The sequence below is a fragment of the Aethalodelphis obliquidens genome, unplaced genomic scaffold, assembly GCF_003676395.1.
Source record: "Aethalodelphis obliquidens isolate GAN/ISIS:26980383/991018 unplaced genomic scaffold, ASM367639v1 scaffold108, whole genome shotgun sequence".
NCBI classification, from domain to species: Eukaryota; Metazoa; Chordata; class Mammalia; order Artiodactyla; family Delphinidae; genus Aethalodelphis; species Aethalodelphis obliquidens.
The window spans coordinates 1,682,098-1,709,646 of record NW_020838052.1 but is presented as its reverse complement, the minus strand read 5'-3'; the positions used below and the strand labels follow the sequence as shown (position 1 = coordinate 1,709,646).

General features: G+C 37.2%; 1 protein-coding gene across 11 annotated transcripts in view; it reads right to left on the bottom strand.

Moving 5' to 3' along the window:
* Positions 1-23,216, bottom strand: part of RRAGB (Ras related GTP binding B) — a 50,884-nt gene extending 27,668 nt beyond the window's left edge. For 2 of the 11 annotated variants that reach the window (XR_003430757.1, XM_027096749.1), the window contains exons 1-5: positions 22,539-23,126; positions 21,644-21,716; positions 18,545-18,644; positions 14,106-14,189; positions 12,116-12,182 (exon numbers count right to left, since the gene is read on the bottom strand). Coding sequence is in view for 10 of the 11 variants with exons in the window: in XM_027096749.1 (XP_026952550.1) it covers positions 12,116-12,182; positions 14,106-14,189; positions 18,545-18,644; positions 21,644-21,716; positions 22,539-22,630 (416 nt within the window). In the remaining variant the exon portion in view is untranslated. Of the gene's footprint in view, positions 1-12,115; positions 12,183-14,105; positions 14,190-18,544; positions 18,645-21,643; positions 21,717-22,538 lie in introns of all 11 variants that reach the window. The other 9 variants (XM_027096756.1, XM_027096750.1, XM_027096757.1 and 6 more) reach the window with 9 other exon arrangements.
* Positions 23,217-27,549: the final 4,333 nt, after the last annotated feature.

The following is a 27,549-nucleotide window of genomic DNA, read 5'->3' as shown; positions in this document are numbered from 1 at the left end:
CAGAGATGTGCGCGAGCCGCAGCTAACAGCATGGACCCCAGAGACAGATATGGGACGCTAAGGCTGCTGCTGCAGCCACCAAGAAGCCTGCATGAAAGCACAGGTCACTATCCTCACCTCCCGTCCTGGGAGCCTGTGCAGCCTGCCACAGCCAGGGTCCCGTGATGCAGGGACAACTATCCCAGGAGAACACATGGCACGCCTTAGGTTGGTGCAACGTCATGCTGGCCTCTGCCGCCACAGGCTAAACCAGCACTCCGTTCCCCTCCCTCTCCCATGCCTCAGTGAGCCAGAGACCCCGAATCAGCTGCTCCTTTAACCCCATCCTGTCTCAGCGAAGAACAGAGGCCTTCAGGTGACCTATAGGCAGAAGCAGGTCCAAATACAAAGCTGAACCCTGGGAGCTGTGCGAACAAAGAAGAGAAAGAGAAATTTCTCCCAGCAGCTTCAGGAGCAGCAGATTAAATCTGCACAATCAACGTGATGTACCCTGCATCTGTGGAATACCTGAATACACAACGAATCATCCCAAATCGAGGAGGTGGACGTTGGGATCAACGATGTATATATTTTTTTCCCTTTTTCACTTTTTGTGAGCGTGTATCTGTATGCTTCTGTATGTGATATTGTCCTAGGTGTCTGTCCGTCCATTTTTTTTTTTACTTTAAAAAATTGTTTCCTTAATAATTATTTTTTATTTTAATAACTTTATTTTATTTTACTTTACTTTATTTTACCTTATCCTCTTTCTTTTTTTCTTTCCGCTTTTTCTCCCTTTTCTTCTGAGCCGTGTGGATGAAAGGCTCTTGGTGCTCCAGCCAGGAGTCAGTGCTGTGCCTCTGAGGTGGGAGAGCCAACTTCAGGACACTGGTACACAAGAGACCTCCCAGCTCCACGTAATATCAAACAGCAAAAATCTCCAGAGATCTCCATCTCAATGCCAAGACCCAGCTCCACTCAATGACTAGCAAGCTACAGTGCTGGACACCCTATGCCAAAAAACTAGAAAGACAGGAACACAACCCCATCTATTAGCACAGAGGCTGCCTAAGATCATAATAAGGACATAGACACCCCAAAACACACCACCAGATGTAGGCCTATTCACCAGAAAGAAAAGATCCAGCCTCCTCCACCAGAACACAGGCACTAGTCCCCTAGACCAGGAAGCCTACACAACCTACTGAACCAACCTTAGCCACTGGGGACAGACACCAAAAACAACAGGAAATACGAACCTGCAGCCTGTGAAAAGGAGACTCCAAACAAAGTAACTTAAGCAAAATGAGAAGACAGAGAAACACACAGCAGATGAAAGAGCAAGGCAAAAACCCACCAGACTTAACAAATGAAGAGGAAATAGACAGTCTACCTGAAAAAGAATTCAGAGTAATGATAGTAAAGATGGTCCAAAATCTTGGAAATAGAAAGGAGAAAATAAAAGAAATGTGTAACAAGGACCCAGAAGTAAAGAGCAAACAAACAGTGATGAACAACACAATAAATGAAATTAAAATTTCTCTAGAAGGAATCAATAGCATAATAACTGAGGCAGAAGAACAGATAACTGACCTGGAAGAAAAAATAGGGGAAATAACTACAGCAGAGCAGAATAAACAATGAAAACAATTGAGGACAGTCTCAGAGACCTCTGGAACACCACTAAATGTACCAACATTCGAATTATAGGGGTCCCAGAAGAAGAAGAGAAAAAGAAAGGGACTGAGGAAATATTTGAAGAGATTATAATTGAAAACTTCCCTAATATGGGAAAGGGAAGAGTTAATCAAGTCCAGGAAACACAGAGAGTCCCATACAGGATAAATACAAGGAGAAGCATGCCAAGACACATATTAATCAAACTATCAAAAATTAAATCCAAAGAAAACATATTAAAAGCAGCAAGGGAAAAACAACAAATAACATACAAGGGAATCCCCATAAGGTTAACAGCTGATCTTTCAGCAGAAACTCTGAAAGCGAGAAGGGAGTGGCAGGACATATTTAAAGTGATGAAGGAGAAAAACCTGCAAACAAGATTACTCTACCCAGCAAGGATCTCATTCAGATTTGATGGAGAAATTAAAACCTTTACAGACAAGCAAAAGCTGAGAGAGTTCAGCACCACCAAACCAGCTTTACAACAAATGCTAAAGGAACTTCTCTAGGCAAGAAACACAAGAGAAGGAAAAGACCTACAATAAAAAACCCAAAACAATTAAGAAAATGGTAACAGGAACATACATATCGATAAGTACCTTAAATGTAAATGGATTAAATGCTCCAACCAAAAGACACAGACTGGCTGAATTGATACAAAAACAAGACCCGTATATATGCTGCCTACAAGAGAACCACTTCAGACCTAGGGACACATACAGACTGAAAGTGAGGGGATGGAAAAAAGTTATTCCATGCAATGGAAATCAAAGGAAAGCTGGAGTAGCAATACTCATATCAGATAAAATAGACTTTAAAATAAAGGATGTTACAACAGACAAGGAAGGACCCTACATAATAATCAAGGTATCAATCCAACAAGAAGAGATGATAATTATAAATATATATGCTCCCAACATAGGAGCACAACAATACATAAGGCAACTGCTAACAGCTATAAAAGAGGAAATCGACAGTAACACAATAATAGTGGGGGACTTTAACACCTCACTTACACCAATGGACAGATCAACCAAAATGAAAATAAATAAGGAAACAAAACCTTTAAATGACACAATAGACAAGATAGATTTAATTGACAGTTATAGAACATTCCATCCAGAAGCAGCAGATTACAATTTCTTCTCAAGTGCACACGAAACATTCTCCAGGACAGATCACAACTTGGGTTACAAATCAAGCCACAGTAAATTTAATAAAACTGAAAGCATAGCAAGCATCTTTTCTGACCACAATGCTATGAGATTAGAAATGAATTACAGGGGAAAAAACGTAAAAAACACAAACACATGGAGGCTAAACAATACGTTACTAAATAAACAAGAGATCACTGAAGACATCAAAGGAGCAATTAAAAATACCTAGAGACATATGACAATGAAAACACGATGATTCAAAACCTATGGGATGTAGCAAAAGCAGTTCTAAGAATGAAGTTTATATCTATACAAGCCTACCTCAAAAAATAAGAAAAATCTCAAATAAACAATCTAACCTTACACCTAAAGGAACTAGACAAAGAAGAACAAACAAAACCCAAAGTTAGCAGAGGGAAAGAAATCATAAAGATCAGCGCAGAAATAAATGAAATAGAAACAAAGAAAACAATAGCAAGAATCAATAAAACTAAAAGCTGCTTCCTTGAGAAGATAAACAAAATTGATAAACCATTAGCCAGATGTATCAAGAGAATGAGGGAGAGGACACAAATCAATAAAATTAGAAAAGTAAAAGGACAAGTTACAACAGACACCACAGAAATACAAAGCATCCTGAGACTACTAAAAGCAACCCTTTGCAAATAAAATGGACAACCTGGAAGAAATGGACAAATTCTTAGAAAGGTATAACCTTCCAAGACTGAACCAGGAAAAAACAGAAAATATGAACAGACCAATCACAAGTAATGAAATTGAAACTGTGATTAAAAATCTTCCAAAAAACAAAACTCCAGGACCAGATGGCTTCACAGGTGAATTCTATCAAACTTTTAGAAATGACATAACACACATCCTTCTCAAACACTTCCAAAAAATTATGGAGGAAGGAACACTCCAAAACTCATTCTATGAGGCAACCATCACCGTGATACCAAAACCAAACAAAGATACTACAAAAAAAAGAAAATTACAGACCAATATCACTGATGAATATAGATGCAAAAATCCTTAATGAAATACTAGCAAACAGAATCAAACAAAATGTTAAAAGGATCATACACCATAATCAACTGGGATTTATCCCAGGGAGCAAGGGTCCTTCAATATATGCAAATCAATCACTGATATACAACATATTAACAAATTGAAGAAGGAAAAACCATATAGTCATCTCAATAGATGCAGAAAAAGCTTTTGACAAAATTCAACACCCATTTATGATAAAAACTCTCCAGAAACTGGACATAGAGGGAACCTACCTCAACATAACAAAGGCCATATACGACAAACCTACAGCGAATATCATTCTCAATGGTGAAAAACTGAAAGCGTATCCTCTAAGATCAGGAACAAGACAAGCATGTCCACTCTCACCACTATTATTCAACATAGTTTTCGAAGTCCTAGCCACGGCAATTAGAGAAGAAAAAGAAATAAAAGGAATCCAAATTGGAAAAGAAGAAGTAAAACTGTCACTGTTTGCCGATGACATGATAGTATACATAGAGAATCCTAAAGATGCCACCAGAAAACTACTAGAGCTAATCAATAAATCTGGTAAAGTTGCAGGATACAAAATTAATACACAGAAATCTCTTGCATTCCTATCCACTAATGATGAAAAGTCTGAAATTGAAAGTAAGAAAACACTCCCATTTACCACTGCTGCAAAAAGAATAAAATACCTAGGAATAAACCTACCTAGGGAGACGAAAGACCTGTATGCAGAAAAGTATAAGACACTGATGAAAGAAATTAAAGATGATACCAACAGATAGAGAGATATACCATGTTCTTGGATTGGAAGAATCAATCCTGTGAAAGTGACTTTACTACCCATAGCAATCTACAGGTTCAATGCAATCCCTATCAAATTACCAATGGCATTTTTCTTAACCAGAACAAAAAATCTTAAAATTTGTATGCAGACGGAAAAGACCCCGAATAGCCAAAGCAGTCTTGTGGGGAAAAAAACAGAGCTGGAAGAATCAGAGTCCCTGACTTCAGACTATACTACAAAGCTACAAGTAATGAAGACAATATGGTACTGGCACAAAAACAGAAACATAGATAAAAGGAACAAGATAGAATGCCCATAGATAAACCCATGCACCTGTGGTCAACTAATCTATGACAAAGGAGGCATGGATACACAATCGAGAAATACAGTCTCTTCAATAAGTGGTGCTAGGAAAGTTGGACAGTTACATGTAAAAGAATGAAATTAGACCCTAACACCATAAAAGCAGCAAGGGAAAAGCAACAAGTAACACACAAAGGAATACCCATAAGGTTAACAGCTGATCTTTCAGCACAAACTATCCAAGCCAGAAGGGAGTGGCAGGACATATTTAAAGTGATGAAGGAGAAAAAAGCTACAACCAAGATTACTCTACCCAGCAAGGATCTCATTCAGATTTGATTGAGAAATTAAAATCTTTACAGATAAGCAAAAGCCAAGAGAATTCTGAACCACCAAACCAGCTTTACAACAAATGCTAAAGGAACTTCTCTAGGCAGGAAACACAAGAGAAGGAAAAGACCTACAATAACCAACCCAAAACAATTAAGAAAATGGTATTAGGAACATACATATCAATAATTACCTTAAATATAAATGGATTAAATGCTCCAACCAAAAGACACAGACTAGCTGAATGGATACAAAAACAAGACCCGTATACATGCTGTCTACAAGAGACCCACGTCAGACATAGGGACACATACAGACTGAAAGTCGGGGGATGGAAAATGATATTCCATGCAAGTGGACATCAACAGAAAGCTGGAGTAGCAATTCCCATATCAGACAAAAAAGACTTTAAAACAAAGACTATTACAAGAAACAAAGAAGGACACTACATAATGATCAAGGGATCGATCCAAGAAGAAGATATAACAATTGTAAATATTTATGCACCCAACATAGGAGCACCTCAATACATAAGGCAACTATGAAAAGCTATAAAAGGGGAAACTGACAGTAACACGATCTTAGTAGGTGAATTCGACACCCCATTTCACCAATGGACAGATCATCCAAAATGAAAATAAATAAGGAAACACAAGCTTTAAATGATACATTAAACAAGATGGCCTTAAATGATATTTATAGGACATTCCATCCAAAAACAACAGAATTCACATTCTTCTCAAGTGCTCATGGAACATTCTCCAGGATAGATCATATCTTGTGTCACAAATCAAGCCTTGGTACATTTAAGAAAATTGAAATCATAGCAAATATCTTTTCCAACCACAACACTATAAGAGTACATATCAATTACAGGAAAAAATTCTGTAAAAAATACAAATACATGGAGACTAAACAATACACTACTAAATAACCAATAGATCACTGAAGAAATCAAAGAGGAAGTCAAAAACTACCTAGAAACAAGTGACAATGAAAACACGATGACCCAAAACCTTAGGGATGCAGCAGAAGTAGTTCTAAGAAGTAAGTTTATAGCAATATATTCCTACCTCAAGAAAGAAGAAACAGCTCAAATAAATAATGTTACCTTACACCTAAAGCAATTAGAGAAAAAAGAACAAAAAACCCCAAACATAGCAGAAGGAAAGAAATCATAAAGATCCGATCACAAATAAATGAAAAAGAAATGAAGGAAATGACAGCAAAGATCAATAAAACTAAAAGCTGGTTCTTTGAGAAGATAAACAAAATAGATAAACCATTAGCCAGACTACCAAGGAAAAAATGGGAGAAGACTCAAATCAACAGAATAGGAAATGAAAAAGGAGAAGTAACAACTGACAACGCAGAAATACAAAGGATCATGAGAGATTACTTCAAGCAACTATAGGCCAATAAAATGGACTACCTGGAAGAAATGGACAAATTCTTAGAAATGCAGAACCTTCTGAGACTGAACCAGGAAGAAATAGAAAATATGAACAGACCAATCACAAGCACTGAAACTGAAACTGTGATTAAAAATCTTCCAAGAAACAAAAGTCCAGGACCACATGGCTTCACAAGTGAATTCTATCAAATATTTAGAGAAGAGCTAAAACCTACCCTTCTCAAACGCTTCCAAAATACAGCAGAGGGAGGAACACTCCCAAATTCATTGTACGAGGCCACCATCACCCTGATACCAAAACCAGACAAAGATGTCACAAAAAAGGAAAACTACAGGCCAATATCACTGATGAACATACATGCAAAAATCCTCAACAACATACTGGCAAATAGAATCAAACAGCACATTAAAAGGATCATACACCATGATCAAGTGGGGTTTATCCCAGGAATGCAAGGATTCTTCAATATATGCAAATCAATCAATGTGATAAACCATATTAACAAATTGAAGGAGAAAAACCATATGATCATCCAACAGAGGCAGAGAAAGCTTTTGACAAAATTCAACACTCATTTATGATAAAAACCCTGTAGAAAGTAGGCATAGAGGTAACTTTCCTCAACATAATAAAGGCCATATATGACAAACCCACAGCCAACAGCGTCCTCAATGGTGAAAAACTGAAACCATTTCCACTAAGATCAGGAACAAGACACGGTTGCCCACTCTCACCACTCTTATTCAACATAGTTTTGGAAGTTTTAGCCACAGCAATCAGAGAAGAAAAAGAAATAAAAGAACCCAAATCGGAAAAGAAGAAGTAAAACTGTCACTGTTTGCAGATGACATGATACTATACATAGAGAATCCTAAAGGCTACCAGAAACCTACTAGAGCTAATCAATGAATTTGGTAAAGTAGTAGGATACAAAATTAATGCACAGAACTCTCTGGCATTCCTGTACACTAATGATGAAAAATCTGAAAGTGAAATTAAGAAAACACTCCCATTTACCACTGCAACAAAAAGAATAAAATATCTAGGAATAAACCTACCTAAAGAGACAAAAGACCTGTATGCAGAAAATTATAAGACACTGATGAAAGAAATTAAAGGTGATACAAATAGATGGAGAGATATACCATGTTCCTGGATTGGAAGAACCAACATTGGGAAAACGACTATACTACCAAAGCAATCTACAGATTCCATGCAATCCATATCAAACTACTAGTGGCATTTTTCACTGAACTACAACAAAGAATTTCACAGTTTATATGGAAACACAAAAGACCCCGAATACCCAAAGCAATCTTGGGAAAGAAAAATGGAGCTGGAGGAATCAGGCTCCTGGACTTCAGACTATACTACAAAGCTACAGTAATCAAAACAGTATGGTACTGGCACAAATACAGAAATATAGTTCAGTGGAACAGGATAGAAAGCCCAGAGAAAACTCCACACACATATGGTCACCATATCTTTGATAAAGGAGGCAAGAATATACAGTGGAGAAAATACAGTCTCTTCAGTAAGTGGTGCTGGGAAAACTGGACAGCTACATGTAAAAGAATGAAATTAGAATACTCCCTAACACTATACACAAAAATAAACTCAAAATGGATTAAAGACCTAAATATAAGGCCAGATGCTATAAAACTCTTAGAGGAAAACATAGGCAGAACAATCTATGATATAAATCACATCAAGATGCTTTTGACCCACCTCCTAGCGAAATGGAAATAAAAAAAAATAAACAAATGGGACCTAATGAAACTTAAAAGCTTTTGCACAGCAAAGGAAACCATAAACAAGACAAAAAGACAACCCTCAGAATGCGAGAAAATTTTTGCAAATGAAGCAACTGAAAAAGGATTAATCTCCAGCTCATACACCTCAATATCAAAAATCAAACAACCCAATCCAGAAATGGACAGAAGTCCTAAACAGACATTTCTCCAAAGAAGATATACAGATTGCCAACAAACACATGAAAGAATGCTCAACATCATTAATCATTAGAGAAATGCAAATCAAAACTACAATGAGATATCATCTCACGCCAGTCAGAATGGCTATCATCAAAAAATCTAGAAACAATAAATGCTGGAGAGGGTGTGGAGAAAAGGGAACCCTCTTGTACTGTTGGTGGGAATGTAAATTGGTACAGCCAATATGGAGAACAGTATGGAGGTTACTTAAAAAACTAAAAATAGAACTACCATATGACCCAGCGATCTCACTACTGGGCATATACCCTGAGAAAACCATAATTCCAAAAGAGTCATGTAACAAAATGTTCACTGCAGTTCTATTTACAATAGCCAGGACATAGAAGCAACCTAAGTGTCCATCGACAGATGAATGGATAAAGAAGATGTGGCACATATATACAATGGAATATTACTCAGCCATAAAAAGAAACGAAATTGAGTTATTTGTAGTGAGGTGGACTGACCTAGATTCTGTCATACAGAGTGAAGTAAGTCAGAAAGAGAAAAACAAATACTGTATACTAACACATATATATGGAATCTGAGGGGAAAAAATGGTCATGAAGAACCTAGGGGCAAGACAGGAATAGAGACACAGACCTACCAGAGAATGGACTTGAGGATATGGGGAGGAGAAAGGGCAAGCTGGGACAAAGTGAAAGAGTGGCATGGACATATATACACTACCAAATATAAATCAGATAGCTAGTGGGAAGCAGCCGCATAGCACAGGGAGATCAGCTCAGTCTTTGTGACCACCAAGAGGGGTGGGATAGGGAGAGTGGGAGGGAGGGACACAAGAGGGAAGAGATATGCGGACATATGTATATGTATAACTGATTCACTGTGTTATAAAGCAGAAACTGACACATCATTGTAAAGCAATTATATTCTAATAAAGATATTAAAAAATGTACATTAGTAAGTGAAAGAAGCCAATATGGGGATTTCCCTGTGGTCCACTGGTTAAGACTTCATGCTTCCAATGCAGTGGACATGGGTTCAATCCATGGTCAGAGAACTAAGATCCCACATGCTGTGTGGTGCAGCCAAAAAGAAAATAAGGAAAAAAAAAAAAGACGCCAATATGAAAAGGCTACACACTGTGTGATTCCAACTTTATGACATTCTGAAAAAGTTAAAACTATGGAGATTTTAAGAAGATTAATGGTTGCCATGAGTTAGGGTGGAGGGAGGGATGCATAGGCAGAGCACATATGATTTTTAGGGCAGTGAAACTACTGTGTATGATACTATGATGGTGGATTCATGTCATTACATATTTGTCCAAACACATAGAATGTGCAATACCAAGAATGAACCCTAATGTAAACTATAGACTTTGGGTAATAATCATGTGTCAATGTAGGCTCATCACTTGTAACAAATGTATCACTCTGATGGGGAATGTTAATAATGGGAGAGGCTATGCACGTGTGGAGACAGGGGGTAATGGGAAATATCTATACTTTTTTTTCAATTTTGTTGTGAATCCAAAACTGCTCTAAAGAAGTAAAATACTGTACTAGGAAAAAAAAAAAGATGTGGTATCTATATACAATGTACTACTACTCAGCCATAAAAACAATGAAAACTTGCCATTTGCAACAACATGGATGGATCTTGAGGGTATTATGCTAAGTGAAATAAGTCAGATGGACAAAGACAAATACCATATGATCTCACCCATGATATAAAAAAACAAACAAACAATAAATAAAATAAAACAAAAACAAACCCATAGATACAGAGAACAGAGTAGTGGTTACCAGAGGGAAAGGGGCAGCGGGGAGGGAAGAAAGGGTAAAGGTGGTCAACTGTATGCTGATGAATGGATAGAAACTAAATTTTTGGTTGTGAGCATGCTGTAAAATATACAGAAGTAGAAATATAATGTTGTACACATGAAACTTATGTTATAAACCAATGTTACCTCAACAAAAGTTAAATCTTAAAAACTAGACAAAAATAAAACAACTAAATAAATAAAGGAAAGAAAAAAGATTATATTTACTTTGAAGGTTTTTGTCATAGCCACCAAATACTGTGTATGTTAATCTACTATGGTGTAACTTTCAATGCTTTGCTCACTGTGTGGTACGTGGTAGGTGATCAATAGATGTTTGCTGAATGAGTGTTGAATAGATTTCTAGAAAACCAGAATAATCAGTGAACTGGGGTGGGGGTTTCTGGTGAATTTAATTTTCTACATTTCTGAAGGCTATCCTGAAAATCTATAGATTTTCTTTCCTACAGGAAAGAATCTAGCATGAAACCTGGCATATAGCATGCTCTCAATAAACAGCAGTTCTTTTAAAAAAAATCATGAACCTAGCTTCTAGTCCTATAGTTTGGTATTAAGTAGCTGTGCCTTATCTGTAAAAATGACAATAACGTTAGTGCCTAAAAGCAAAGGACTTGAACTAATCTCTTGACACAGATTACAGAATTGGAAGCAATGATACTGAGGAAGGATTTACATGGAGAAAGCTACTTGGGTGTTATCCATCTGCTAGCAATAAGGAAGTCATTTTCTTATTTGTTATTCTTTCAACAAATATTCATTGAGCACCTACTCCATGGCTGGCTCTATACGAGGAGCTGGGAGACACTGAGCTAATTATAACATTCATTTATTTTGTAGGTACTCTTGAGATTATATACATACATATATATATATATATGTATATAATGTATATATTATATACACACACATATATATAATCTTAATCATCAAAACCACCATACGAGTTGGTACTATCATTATTCCTATTGTACAGATGAAGAAACTGTAGCTCAGAGAGTTTAAATGATCTATCCAAGATAACACAGCTAACAGAGCTGAGATACAAACCCCAATCTAACTCCATAGCTTAGGCTCCTAACCACTGTGCACTACATATTGCTGCTTCAGTACAGAGATGCAAGGGAGCACCATATGCACAGTGAATGTGTATTTATGATAGGATATTCTGGAAGTGTCCTGGACATGAGAGGAAAAACTGTCTCCTATTCCTCCAACAGTGGGAAACTCAGCTGGAGAACTGAGGTCCAATCAACAGTGCTTAGACTGCCTGGAGATAATTACTGAAATAACAAAGAATGAGGCAGTATGGCGTGATGGCTAAGAGCTCAGGACTGATGTTAGGCCACCTGAGATAGAAACCTAATTTCTTCACCAGAAAAAGAGAAGAATGTTCGATCCCATACTACAGATACCTAGATACAGCTTGTGTGAGTGCTGCTTAAACATGTCACATACAGAGGGCATTTTCACAATGACATGAAAGTCAGAGATCTTTATTTAATCAAGTGCCAATTCTGAAGTAATTTCTATCTAATGTAGCTATTACAAATGATAGTTACTTTAATATATTCTCTGTGCTGATTATACTACATGCCATGATTATTGACATTTGCCTCATGAAGAATTAAGCAGATGGTACTTACCCACCACAGTCCCACAGGTTCAATACCAGGTTTCCCAGAAATCGAACATGAGAATGTTCTACATCAACTGGAAGACAAACATGACAAATCTAGTAATTGTAGCATGCGCGATGAAACTCAAAATAAGCAACGTGCTAACCCATGAAATTTAGAAGGACCAAAGTGGAGTGAAATGCTCAAAGCTACAACAAGAAGGTGATTTTCAGCTTAGTGGTGTGGTTTAGTGGCAAGGTGGGCACCTAAACTACCCTGAGCTACAGAACTGGCTCTCACGTAAGTCGTTTTACTTTTTAGTTGTTTTAGTGCTTAGAGCAGAAACAATCTCCAATTATAATACTGTTAAAATTTCAACATGTAAGACAGAGACATATACCATTTAATAGCTCTTTTCTGACCCATAAACACCCCCCACAAAAAATTTAAAAATTAGAAAAAGACAACAAAAAACAAATACAAAACAAACATAAAACATAACCAAACTTGCTCCCTCTATTGATTTCCTATTTTGGTTAATGACCCTACCATTTTCCCATTTTGAGGGGGTCATTTTTGACTCCTCTGTCCACATTCAATTCATTGCTATTCCTTTGCAATCTCTCTTAATTCCACTCTTTGTTTTACAACCTGCTACTAACATTAAGGAAGGCCCTTACCTTCGCAAGCCTATACAACTACAGTAGCTCCATAATTACCTCCCACCAGGAAGCCTTACTCACTTTACTTCATCCTATAGGCTACTGCAAGATTCATCTTCTTAACACTACTTTGAACATGTCACTCCCCATTCAAAAAACTTTCAATGGCTCCTCCATACCTACACGTGGGGCATTCAAGGTCCTTCAGAATTTGGCTTCCAATCTACCTTTATGTTCCCCAATGATTCACATTAACAAAGCCTTTCGCTCCAGTCCAATTTGGTTTATTCATAGTCCTCCCAAACCCCTCTACCACCCCAACCTCCAACATACCTTACATCAGGGGTCGCAAACTTGCTAATAGGAGCCAGGCCGGTAAACGTACAAGAATGAAGTTGATCATGTATGGAGAGTAAATATCCATCCAAGGGGACGATGGAGTGGGTAGCAGTTACACAGCTCTAGCTCATTTGCCATGCAGGAACGTGGGCTCAGGATTACCAGATCTTTAAATTTTTCAATAGTAGTAGGAAATCCAGATTTTTTATGGAAACTTTTACATATTGATAACTAATTCCAATTTTTCTAAAACATTACATAGGCCAAACAAAACACATCTACAGGCCTTATCCAGCATACGGGCTGCCTGTTTGCGACCTCTGCCTTACACCTCCCTCCCCACCCTTTACTTTGCCTACTGTGTCCATCTGCCTAGAAAGTCCTCCCCACCTTTCTTCCAAAGTCAGATTCATCTTCTACGACCCAGCTTAAATCCCACCTCCTCTAAAAGCCCTACCTGGCCACCCCCACTTACCATCATCACTCCCTCTGAATTCATTTAAACATTTATTAAGCATCTACTCTCTGCCAGGCACTAAAAATCACAAGGAACAATAATGAAAATTCTTATCCTGGAAATTTCTCAAAGTCTAGCAATTATCATCTTTACAATTTATGTAACAGTTAAACATCACACAGTGGTGTTTCTTCTACGACTACCTTGCAGCTGTTGCTTAAATTGACTGCTATCTAACTTTTGTGCAATTTTATCTTCTCATAAACTAGAGCATAAGCAGAAAAGCATTACTTAAAAAAAACATGGACATTGGAGTCAAACAGTTCTTAGTTCAAATACCAGCTCTACCTCTCTGTGTGACCTTGGGTAAGTCACTTAACCTCTGAGTATTAGTTTCCTCTTCTGTTAAAAAAAAGGTGGGAGGCATACTATTGACCTCACATTACTGTGAGGATTACAGGAATTATTATACATCAAGTGCCTGGCACGTAGTAGGTGCTCAAACTACTTCCCTTCTCCCCTTTACTTCCCCCTCCTTGGAAAAGGAATCATATCTTACATGTCTTTGTATTTCCAACAGAGTCTACGAGAGAGTAGGTGCTCAAACTGCTATTAATTTGAAGACTATGTAAACGGTCTAGTACTAAAAAAAAATGGAAAGAAGTGCTACTGAGAAAGGGAAAGACAATAATAAAAGAAGTGACAGGATTCAGCGACTGTTTAGATATGGAGCACATGGGATAGAAATCTGGTTTCTACTCCCATATCATAGAAATTGCTCTCATCAAGTGACCAATGGCCCCATTACCAAATCCAATGGACTTTTTAGTCCTTGTCTTACTTTCTGCAGCATGACACTGTTGACTACTCTCTTCTCAAAAAATTCTCTTCTCCTGGCCTCTGAGAGCATTACCTATAACCTCTCTGGCAGGTCCTCTTTCACAGGCTCCTATTCTTCTTTCTGTCCCTTAAATGCTGGAGTTATTCAGGATTCCATCTTTGGCCACCTACTCTTCTCTCTATGTATTCTTTCCGCCAGGCAAGCTAATCAATTCATATCATCTCATTTACCATTTGGATACTGATAATCCATAAACATGTATCTATAATACAGATTTCTCTCTTCCCTTTCTGAATCATATACTGGACATCTTTACTTGCATAAACCACAAGTATCCCAAACTCAGTGTATCCAAATATAACTCATCATCTGCCCATTCTTCCCACAAAATCTATTCCTCTTTCAGTCCTCCTTAACTCAGTGAATTTAACCAGATGCCTAAGCCAAACACTAAGTTTCATCCTTGAGTCCAGTCTTTCCCCCATCATTCCCCCCAAACCTACCAGCAAGTCATATTGACTCTACCTTTTAAATATCCCAAATCCATTTACTTTTCACCACATCCACTATTACCACCCTAACCCAAGTTAAGCCCCTATAATCTCTTACCTGGTCTACTAAAAACAGTTCCCTAATCTGTCAATCTGTTTCTTCCCTTGCCTCCCTCCAAACTATCCTCTATATTACAGGTATAATGATCTCTCCACAGTGCAGATTTTATTTCATTCTTCTTTAAAAAGAAAAAAAAATAACATGTCTCTGTCTATATATTACTGTATATACCCAGAAAACATAAGGCCAAAAGGATAACCTCAAATTACTAATGGTGGTTGTCCCTAGGAAGTAGGCCTGAGAATGAGGGACAGAGTAGACTTTCTACACTTCTGCAATGTTTGAATCTTTCACAAGTATTACTTTTCTAATTAAAATTGAAAATTAAAAATATTGAAATCTGACCATATTACTTTTCTGTTTGAAACTCTCTAAGGGTTGCCTTCTACCCTCAGTTTAAACAACCTGACTTGGCTTACAGGGCATTTTATGATCTAACCCCCAATTTCTGCCTCCCTCTTTAGCCTCAGGTCTCCTGTAGGGCCCTCTGGCTCTCCTAATCTTCCTGCCCTGCTATCACAACAGCAACTGAAAAGAACCAAGAACAGAGCTTTGGGAAATCACATACACTTACGGGGCAGAAAGAAGAAAATATTCATTTTTTTAAAAGGAAGGGATGGTTAAAGATAAAGGAATAAAACCAGGGTAATAAAGCATTAAATAAAAGCCAAGGGATCAGAGAATTTTGAGAAGGCAGGAAATCTTGGAGCCGTCAACAGTGTTTGAGACTAAAATACTTCATAATCACATTTTTATCGACAAGTTTACTATTCCAACAAACACATTTTAACAGCCCCCTGATAAATGAATACCACCATTCTGTATCCTTACTTCAAATTTCAAAACACAGTACACTCTAAGTTTAACAAAATGAACCTGGACTTTTTTCAGCAATGACAAACTAGAGAAACACTAAAACCTTCAAGGTGATATAATATTTTAGAATAAGTACTCTTTCACTACTTTTAAAGAAAATCAGCAACTTCACAAAAATAGTAAGTAAAAATCAATACACTATATGTATTTTTAATTAGTCTATAAGTTTAGCAAGTAGAACCAAGACCTTTCTTCAGCAATGACAAACTAGCTAGTGATACACTAAAGCATCAGGCCAACATAATATTTTGAAGTATACTTTTATCACCTTTAAGAAATACAGCACTTGCTAACAAAGTATTATTGATAAAGGTCCACTTGAGATATTCTTAAGGTCAAGAGCCTTGTCCCATCCACAGGAGGCTCCAGAAAAACACTTGTTAAAACAAATGGCCTGCTTCATGTACAGGGTTCATATAATTTGCAACATTCTGTTCAGAACTTTTTAACAAATCTGCTAGATTATTTCAAAACTATTAAATAGCTTGACTAGCTCTAAAATTTGGGTTTTAAGACTATTCACCAGACTTAGGTAGTCAATCCACTCTGCTGATTAGCTAAAAACAAAAATATTGATTGGACTAGAAAAAAGTACATCAATGAAATGTGCAGAATTTAAAACATAAACAGAAAGAAGTCTGCCAGGAATTGTGGCTGTAGAACAATGAATAAAGCAGGAGCATAGATTGACATTCTAGCTCTAACACTTATGAGTTGCGTGACCTTAACTTCTAAGTCATACTTTCTTCACCTATTAAAATGAAGTTAATATGAGAACTAAAGTAAATAAAACACCATACAATAAACATTAGCTTCCTCTGATCTACTGAAACCATGTGATTATTAGGTCTAGATATTAAACTTGGAAAAATAGAAAAAAATTAAAATACAAAACAGGGAGAAGTTTGGACAGGTACTTTCTAGAAGGAAGTCTCTTGAGGCACAACAGGCCATAGGACCCTGTCCTGACCAAAATTTTTGATAAATGACTTAGATGAAAACTAGATGAGATGCTTATCAAGTGTACAAACTGCACAAAGCTAGGAAGGATAGCTAACATATCAAATGAGAGAATAAGTAGCTAAAATGAAAATAGGATCCAACCCCTTTTCTATGGATAAGGAAACTGAGGCCCAGTGAGATAGTAACTTGTTCTGGAATTAAGTTAACCTTTCATGGGCTAAAACAATCAAAACTGAACAATTTAATAGAGATAAGCATTTATTCTTAGGTTCAAAATATTAACTTCACAAGAATCAGAAGGAGGATATGTTGTTTTAATAAAAATATATGTGAAAAGGAATTTTCTTTTTTTTAGTATGACTCAGTATGATGAAGGCTGCTCCACAGGAGAGTAGGGGCTAGACTGTGCTAACAGTAGTGTGATGCCTATAGAACAAGAGATGTAACAGTCCTACTCTGCTCTGATTAGACCACATCTTCATTTAAGTCTCATCACTAAAAAAATATAGACATATTCTAACAAGTCCTTAAAAATGCTTCAAAATGATGTCAAACGAGGAATAGATGAAGGAGCTGGAGATATTTAACTTAAGGAAGATAAGATTTGGGAGGCAAGGAATGGCTAGGATAGATTGAGACATTAATCATACTAAAATATTTGCATAGGCTCAAGAGAACAGAAAGGGTACCAGCTAACAATAATAAATGGAAATAGATTCAGGGCTCTAAGAAATAACTTTCTAATCATTAAAGCTTCCCTAATTATGAGTCTATTCTACACTCCAAGCACGTTAAGAACAGAAATGAGGTTCCCTTCTCTTTTGTATCCTAGGTTCTGGAACATAGGGTGTTTTAAAAATGTTTGTTGTTCTTGAAACCAGAGATACCTTATGAAGTAGTGGGTGGCTTGTCCCTAAAAGTGTCCAAGATGCTAGCAACCCAGATCAGGAAAATTTGAAAGCCAGGTAGGGCAATGGTTTCATCACCTAGAGGCCAAGGACCAAGGAAGAATCCAGAAATCCTTAGGTGCTACAAAATGAAAAGGCGTTATAGCCTAAAGACTGAAAGGGTCTCCCAGGAGCATAGATCCACTGAACTGGCAGCCATGGCAGCCCAACTAGCCTATACTAAGAAACCAGATTTAACATTCAAACCATAAAGGGCAAGGAAACATTTCTCAAGTCAAAGCTGTAACTCCAAAGAAAACATCTATATGTATCCAGGAAGAGAAGTAGCAGAGTACAGATCTGGGTAACCTCCCTCTGACAGCCTCCCAAACCCAACAATTTACCTTTTAATGAAGACTAGGACTACTGCTTTATAAAATCTTAGATTTTAATGTTATGCTTGTTAATGCCTATAAATTAATTTCTGTTTATATAATAACTGTTAAAAACAAACACCCTCCCCCTTCTAAAAAGTGAACAAACAAAAGGACCCCTATGCTTGTTGAGAAAGAGCAGGATAAAAACGAAGTTGGACAAGGTTATCCCATTTGGTAAGCAACCTAGAAAGGAAAGAACCTCCCCAAGAGAGCAAGCAGTAGTAACCAGAATTAGGTTACATCCTTCTGAGAAGGAATGAAAAAAAAGGAAACATGCTCAAAAACAAATCTGTCAATCTCTGCATCCCCAAGTTACTGCAACCAAGTGTGTTATGCGAATTATTAAGATCACCTGACTTTACAATAAGATAAAACATCTTACTTGTTGCACCAAGGCGACGTGTGTCTCTTGCAATATAATTTGCAAAGATAATAGACCTCATGCTGGTCTTACCAGACCCACTTTTACCCATCAACAGCACCTAAGGACAAAATGGAAAAAAAGAAAGGAAAGAAGTCAGCGATCAAGAGCAAACCAAGTCTAAAGGGATCTATTTCTCTCTTGCACTTGGTGTTTCACTGAAGTGACAGTACTAATAACATAGAGTGGATACTTATAACTGACTAGTTCTCTGACCCGTGGTGAATGCAGAGGTACCGAGAATTCCAGAGGCCAGCCACTTGCCTGTCATGAGTCACACATTCTCTTGGTGATAGAATCACAGTGAATTTATTATGCTATTAATATATACTATCATGCATTCAGTACTATGTTAGCAAAATATCAACTTGAGAGGAACTCTCATAATGTAATGTTTTATGCACTGAACTATCTGGCAGGGTATTTCAGTATAACTGAAAGCTCTTTCTCCTCCTCAGGATCAACCTGACCACCTCTGCCCTTAATTTCATCCCTTTTACTTACCTTCATGATTTTGTTCCATTAATTACTCTTTTCTTTTCAAGAGCGTCCCATTGCCTACAGGATCAAGTCTTTAAACTACATATAAGACCCTCCTTGATCTGGCTTATCTACTCCTCTGCCCTCATCTTCTGACGCTCCTAGCCTGGAATTTGTTGAGTCCAGCCATACTGAACTGAACTGCTTGTAGTCCCTTTGATTGCTCCAGGTCTTTTTTCATGCTGAACTCTCTGCCAGTAACTTTCCACTCCCTTTTCTTCCTTCAGCTAAGCTCCACTTACCCTTCAAGTCTTGGTTCAGTAATCGTCTCAAGAACTTCTCTGATCCCAATGCCCTAGGCTGGCTTAGATGTATTTCACCTCTGTCTTCCCATGACACTCTTATGACACTGCTAAGACCATAATGCACTGCAGTTTTCCAATTTGTTTTTTGGTCTCTCACAAGACTCTGAGCGCCTGAATGGCAGGGAAAATCCCCTTTGAGTTTTCAGTGCCTAACATATAACAGATGCTCAAAATATGTTCATCAAAAGAATGAGCAAGCTATCAAAACAAAGATATAAAACAAGCAATTTTTTAACAATGGAAAGGGTGAAGGTAAACACCTTCTTGTCAATGACAGCATTTAACGAAGACAGAAAAACACCTATCAAAGATGCTGTAGATTCTTGCACTAGGGGGGAAATTGGGTGAGGTAACTTTTTTTTTTTTTTTTGGTGAGGTAACTTTTAAGAGTCTTTTCTAACTCAAAATTTATGAAATATAATTCCAATTACCTTGATTTTCAAATGAGAGGATACATGTTCTAACTTCAATTCCAAGACATTTTATAAAAATTTCTAATTACAAATATAGGGAGTATTAATAAAAGGGTACTGCACTCAGGCTTAATCTATTTAGCTAGATAACTTTATCTCACTAAGGAAACGTTACTGAGGAGATAGTCTAAGGTTGTTAGAGAAACCTTTTGCTTTTATTCTTTATCATTTACAAATTTCTGGTATTTTTAGGCATCCTTGTTGATAGTAACTTTAGACCGGCTCATCAAGAACATTTCCTTAGCAAACTGAAGTTACATAACTGACTTATTAGATAAAGTTAAGGCTAAATACAGTGTATTTCTTTTTTTTGTTAATTGAAGTATAGTTGATTTACAATATTGTGTTAGTTTCAGGTATACAGCACAGTGATTCATTCTTTTTGCAGATTATATTCCATTATAGGTTATTACAAGATATTGGATATAATTGCCTGTGCTATACAGTAAATCTTTGTTGCTTATGTATTTTGTGTATAGTAGTTTGTGTCTGTTACTCTCATACCTCTAATTTGTCTCTCTCCCCTTTGTAACCACTAGTTTGTTTTCTATGTCTGTGAGTCTGTTTCTATTGTGTATATAGATTCATGTGTATTATTTTTTAGATTCCATATATAAGTGATATCATATAGCATTTGTCTTTCTCTGACTTGACCAAGCATAACATTCTCTAGGTCCATCCATATTGCTGCAAATGGCAATATTTCATTCTTTTTTATGAGCTTTTGTTGTTTAAGAAATCTTACTTTAATAGCTTATGAAAGACTTATCAAGGCTAACTGTATTAAGTACTAATCTAAGTGCTCTACCTGCATTTGCTTGTTTAAAAACTTCATAATAATTCTGAGACAGGTAACCTTATTATCACCATTTTATAAATGGAGAAACTGAAAGCCCAAAAGATTCAGAAACTTTCTCTAGAACTGTGCCCTTATCGATTCTTCTTAAACCCCAAGGTGAGGCACAGTACCATAAGAGCACAAGGGAAGGAGTGTTCAATTCCATTTGGAGAACTCACATGAAACCTAATAGTGATAACATTTGAGTTGGGTTCAACATAAATGTGCAAGCAGAGGCCTGTGTAGTGTGTGTGTATGGCTTGCACAAAATGCAAATTAATTTGTAAACTTGGAGAAAAACAGATTCTGCATGGCTATGATAGGGTGCAAAGGTATGGCTGATGGTTTAGTCAGGAATAGATTTTTTTTTTTAACATCTTTATTGGGGTATAATTGCTTTACAATGGTGTGTTAGTTTCTGCTTTATAACAAAGTGAATCAGTCATACATAAACATATGTTCCCATATGTCTTCCCTCTTGCGTCTCCCTCCCTCCCACCCTCCCTATCCCACCCCTCCAGGCTGTCACAAAGCACCGAGCCAATATCCCTGTGCCATGCAGCTGCTTCCCGCTAGCTATCTACCTTACTACGTTTGTTAGTGTGTATATGCCCATGACTCTCTCTCGCCCTGTCACAGCTCACCCTTCCCCCTCCCAGGAATAGATTTTTAAAGGGCATTCTATGAGATGAAATCTTTTGGATTGTATTCTATGGGCTTCAGGAAGTTACAAAAAGTTCTTAAGTATGTGAATGACTTACTTAGATTTCTATATTAGAAAAATTAAATCTGATAGCAAAGAAGGGGACAAGAGTCAGGGAGAACATGTAGAAGGTTCCTACAACAGTCAAGGAAAGATGGCAGATATGACCACAAATATGCTTCCTGAACAGTAACTTCTTACCTTTACCTTCATGTTTTTGATGTACCTAACATGTCTTACCTTTTTCTTCATGGCTGTATTTGGTAGCACCCACCTGCAGATATAAACCAAAAGACAGAGTTTCCATGATCCAGTTGCCTTAGAAATTGGAATTAACGTAGAGGTGCAAAAGAGCACATTTAGTACAACAGCTGAGTACAGCTGTGTGGGGGACCTCAGTTAGGTAGAGGCCCTCATTTTCCTAAATTATAAAACTGGGTTTATGCTCCCTCTCGCCTAATTATGTGCTCAGGAAATAGCTCCTAGGAAGATTTATTTAGGAATATAAATGAGCCATTAAAATTCAAGATTCAATTTTTTACCTCCTTAAAAAATTTATCAAAGCAATACTTACAAATGCTTTAATAAATCAAACAATATTGTCATATTTGAATACCCTGTTTTTCAAAGTCAGCATATTTCTAAAAATCTTAAGTCCTTCAGCTGTCCTTCCAAGTATTTTACTCATCACAGGCACAAAGTATATAAATTCTCAAATTCAGGTATAAACTGGCACAGAAAGCACTCTCGAGCCACTGATCTCTGCCCAGGAAAAGCCAACCCTCTTCCTAGTCTTCTTATCGTCAACATGATGACATAAAATCTCCTTTATTGACAATTCAAAGCAATTCAGAACTGCCTCCTCAATTAGAACACTTGCCCCTCCCCAGAGTGATATCAGGCCTGTCCTAAGGATTGTTTCTCCCCAGTTAGCAACCAGACCTCTTACTAATTTATCCAATCACCAAAAGCAACCTTATTGGTAAATCGAAAGAATTTATCATAGGTGGGGTATTCTAATTCACAATACTCTCTTCAGTTAGAACGTCCCCCCTGCCCCCTCCCTTCCAGGTTTGACTTAATACCCTTCACCCACCCAAGCGATCCTTCCGGTTCCCCTATGGGAGGATCCATTCTCGTCCCCAGATTCTCTTTCTCCATCTTTTTCTCAGAGTCAGATTCTTCCATTGTGCAACAAGTCCTTTCCAGTCCCTTCTAAATCCGCAGTACTCTCTCTCTTTTTTTTTTTCCTGTTCACCCCCTCAGCCGCCTATTCTCCTTGCCTGCGGCCCTTAGGCCTGCTCTAGTCTTGCCTCCACCTTTGTCCACTGGGGGGCTGCTTTCCCCACCGTTACCTTTACCGCCTCGAACTTGGCCTCAAGGCACCGCCGAGCTGGCCAGCTCAACGGCTAAGTGATTCGGTGATGCAAAGGGAGAGATGGAGGATGAGAAGGAAAGAGGGATGGGTGGGGGGTTCGTTTCGAGTTTGGGCCTCAGGCCCCAAGGTCTCGAAACCCAAAGGGGACTTCACCCGAAAAGAGGTGGGGACGAGGAAGGCGGAGGTGGCATAAAGAACAGACCCGTGCCGTAGGCACTAAGCGATGAATGCCTCAGTCGGCTCGTTTTTCCCGAGCCTGGCCGCCCGGGAGAGTCCGCCGGAGGTTGCGGTGGCTACGACCTAACCACCCACCCTTCACGAGCGCAGGTACCTCACCGCAGCCACCCTACTGCAGGCCAGGGTCACGTGGACACCTGCCGTAAACCCGGAGCTTGTCACGTGACTGCCGCTTCCCTAGGGGCGGGTGGGCTGAGAAGAATACCATAGAGATTGCGCGGAGAAAGAGCGTCGCCTGTCTCCGTCACGTGGCCCGGGCTCTTAACAAAGCCACAGGCTTGGTAGGGCGCTGCCAGCTTGAAGGGGCATTCATTGTAGGCCACCTGGCGCCACGCCCCGCCTGCTGCGGGGAATTAAAGGAGCCGGTTGCAATTTTAGTGCCTCAAAGCTGGCCTTTTTTTTTTTTTCTAACTGCTATTTCATTCACCCTTAACGTTTTTCAGTGGGGAAGGCCTAGCATTGTCTTTTTTTCTCCCTGTTTTTAAAATCTTTGTTTTCCTGGTTTTGTTATTAGCCCCGTCCTTGTAACTGAGCTTGTAATTAAATGAGTTAATATATCCAAAGTGATTACAACTGTGTCTTTCACGTAGTGCTCAATAAAGGTAATTATTGCTGGAATCAGGGATTCATCAGGAAATTTAGGACTTACTTATCTCCCCACTTTAAAACTGAAAGGGAAATGAATTATCATACACCATAGTAAAAGTCAATAGACAAAATCTAGAGTTGATGATTGAAGGACTACTGGTAGGCATATACATACTGTATTTAGATACAGAGACTACAAGAAAAAACGGCTGAAGTAGTTTAAAGGGGTTGCTTCTGGAGAGGGGCAGGAGATAGGAAGTGAGGGGACTGTTGCTTTTCATCTTATTCTCTTTTGTGATATATATATATATTTAAACCACATATATATATTTATATATTTATGTATTTAAACCACATGTACATATTCCTTGAAAAGAAAGGAAAGAAGGACTGGAGGGAGAGAAGGAAGGAAAGAAGGAAGGAAAGGGAAACTGGACAAAAATGGGGTGCTGTCTTGCCCCCAGACATCCCCATTTACCCTCCTATATGATCCTTTCTTACCACAACTGATATGCCTCAAGAAAAATTCATTGTATTCTGACCATGATACCTTAGCCCTATCACTTGCTAAATCTTCTTCCTCCTCTCTACCACCCGATGCCAAACCAGCTCCTGTTCTAATTTTTCCTGTGTGGTGAAAGACCCTGAGTCCCAAACCAGGAAGTCATTTTATTATTTTTTTTCTTCCCGTTTTATTGAGATGTAATTGGCACACAGCACTGTATAAGTTTAAGGTGTACAGCATAATGATTTGACTTACATACACCGTGAAATGATTATCACAATAAGTTTAGTGAACATCCTTCATCTCATATAGATACCAAATTAAAGAAATAGAAAAGAAATTTTTTCTTTTGATGAGAACTCTTAAAATTTACTCTCTTAACAACTTTCAAGTATGACAGCAGTGTCAATTATATTTATCATGTTGTACATTACATCCTTAGTACTTACTTGTCTTATAACTGGAAGTTTGTACATTTTGACAGCCTTCATCCAATTCCTCCTCCCCCCACTTCCCGCCTCGCCTGGCCTCTGTAACCACAAATCTGATCTCTTTTGCTGAGTTTGTTTGTTTAACTCATTCAACAGTGAATTTTTATATTAATGATTTTTCTACCTTAAGAACTGCATATGTACACATTATTTCTCGAAATACAAACTAAGGAGGGTACTAAAAGGAAAAATTATCTCATATTTAGTCAAAACAGAATCACTTTCAAAATTTTGAGTGTACATATGTATACTAGTACATATGCTTTCATATTCTACTTTATATTCATTTGTCACTTATTCAACAAATCTTCATTGAGTGCATATGCTAGGCACTGTGAACACAGGGATCAAGCAATGATCCCTTCTTTCAAGGAGCTTTCAGTCTAGATAGGAAAAAATAAATAAAAAGAAAATTAAACTATAGTGTGATAAGTACTGTAGGAATGGAAAAGGGGGAAAGGAGGTTTCATGAGAAACGTAAAAAATAGTTGGGAAGATTCTCGAAAATAGATGATTCCTGTGATTGGCTTCTTTGAAGAAAATATGGATCAACCATTTAAGAAAGAAAAAGGAATATTACAAGCAAAAGAAGGAGTATTTGCAAAAGCAAAGAAACATAAATTAATATGCTATTATTTAGGTGTTGCAAATAATTTAGTATTAGTAGAGCATAGTGTATAGGAATATGGTAACATATCTAGAAGTCAGGGGCCAGAAACCCACTAAATATTGTTGACATTAGATTTTAATACTGAAGGGGATAGAAAAACACAAAAAGGTTTTAAGTAGACAGCAATGATCAGATTCACATATTAAAGAGATAAATCTGCAGGAGTTTCAAGACTGGGTAAAATGGGTAAAAAGGATGATGACATCAAAGGTAGCTGCAGTGGTCTACATCAGGGGTCCCCAACCCCTGGTGCCAAAAAGGTTGGGGAACGCTGGTCTACATGGTAATAACAAGGGTCCTACTGAGGTATTACCACTGGAGATGGAGCCATGTCAACAATAGAACTGGCAGGACTCAGTAACCAATTGGAAGTCTCTGGCCTAGGGATAGAAGTATTTTATGATGACTTCAAGAGTTCTTGCTTGGTGAAGTGGTTGATGTAGGAAAAAAGAGGATGTGGGAAAGATTTATTAATTATCGTCAGATAAATGCAGTTATGGAAATTTTGAATTTGATGGGCTTACAGTTTTATCCAATCAGATCACTCTAATGAAGAGTTTAATTTGTGGATTTTATCTAAGAGGAAAGACTTAGACTGGAGATAAGCAATTTGTTATTGACAAAAATGTGTATTCTTCTATTTGGGGGGAGTTATATGTTATATATGTCCATTAGATCACCCCTTTGGATTTTTTATGAAGAAAAATATTTATATTTGCTTTGCCAATATTTTGTTTAGGATTGTGTACCTATGTTCTCAAGTAAGGATGCTTTCTTACTTTCTCTTTTTTTGTTGTTCTAGATTATCCTTATCTAATGTTATTATTAAAGTTATGTTTGCCTCATGAAGATTGAGAGATTCTTTTTCTCTCTCTGTGAGGATTATATTAAAATTGGATTATTTATTCTTGGATATTACCATCTCAGGTATTTTCTTTGTCAGAAGATGTTTAACACATTCAACTTCTCTAATGATTTTTAAGACTATTCAAATTTTATATATATACTATATATATTACATATGTGTATATATAATGTACATTATATATATATAGTTATAGGTTTTACATTTATAAAGTTTTATATATACAGTTGTCAATTTTAACATATTGCTTTAAAATGAATAAATCTATTTCATCTAAGTTCTCTAATACACAAGTATGTAATTGTCCGTAATATCCTTTTAATCTTTTTTTAATCTCTGAAATATCTATAGTTAGGTCTCTCTTCCCAACCTTCATGTTGTTTATTTCAATTAAGTCAACAATAAAATTCACAAGCCGAACCAATATACTTTTGAGAATGAAAGGAGATGCCATTACTTATACCATAACAACAGGTGTCACCCTAGAGTATCACAGCAAGATGGGACATACGGCCTCTGGGTGGATATCTAGTTAGCTTCATATTCTTGATATTTGGCAGTGACACTTGTTTTTTATCTGACCTTTCTTTTAATTTAGCCATTCTCGTGGTTGTGCCATGCAAAACGTTTTAATAAAAAATAAAATTAGGCATATCATTTAAAATTAAATATTCAATGCAATGAAAGGATGCTGTTATCCGTATTTTATAGACAGCCTGTTCTAAATACTAATTATTAAATAAGATTATATGTAACTTCTTTGTGAAAATCTATCTATATTACAATTGATAAGAAATGAATAGATAGCATTCATTGAGAATTTACTGTACATGGACCTCATGTAATCCTCATTAAAATATGTGTCCAATATTATCTCCACTTGAAAGACAATAAAACCTGAGGCTCACAGTCACATAGTTGAGAAGTGATGGAACTATGATCCAACTTGGGTCTCTCTGAATTTTTCCAACTCAGAGTTACTATCTAGGATACTAAAAATTCCCATTAATAAGTAAATAATCATTCTATATTCAAAAAATTTTTCAAAATATAATTAGCTGTGAAACTTATCTTTTTTAATATTAAAAAAACTGCCTTTGGTTGTCTTATTAGCATTAGTGAAATAATATTCATTGAAAAATTTTAAGTTATCTATTCCATATTAAGATATACAAATGCCTAGGGATTCTTCCATTAATGTTTGAGAACTTTCAATCACTCATTCATTTAAGCTAAACCTCAGAATGAAGCACATTCTACTGACAGTGCTAAGTAAAGTTCTGACTGCTAGACATACAATGTTGAACTAAAGAGAGACATCTCCCACTTTCAAGGAGCTTTAATTGTAGAGGGAGAGCAGAAAATAATGAAGT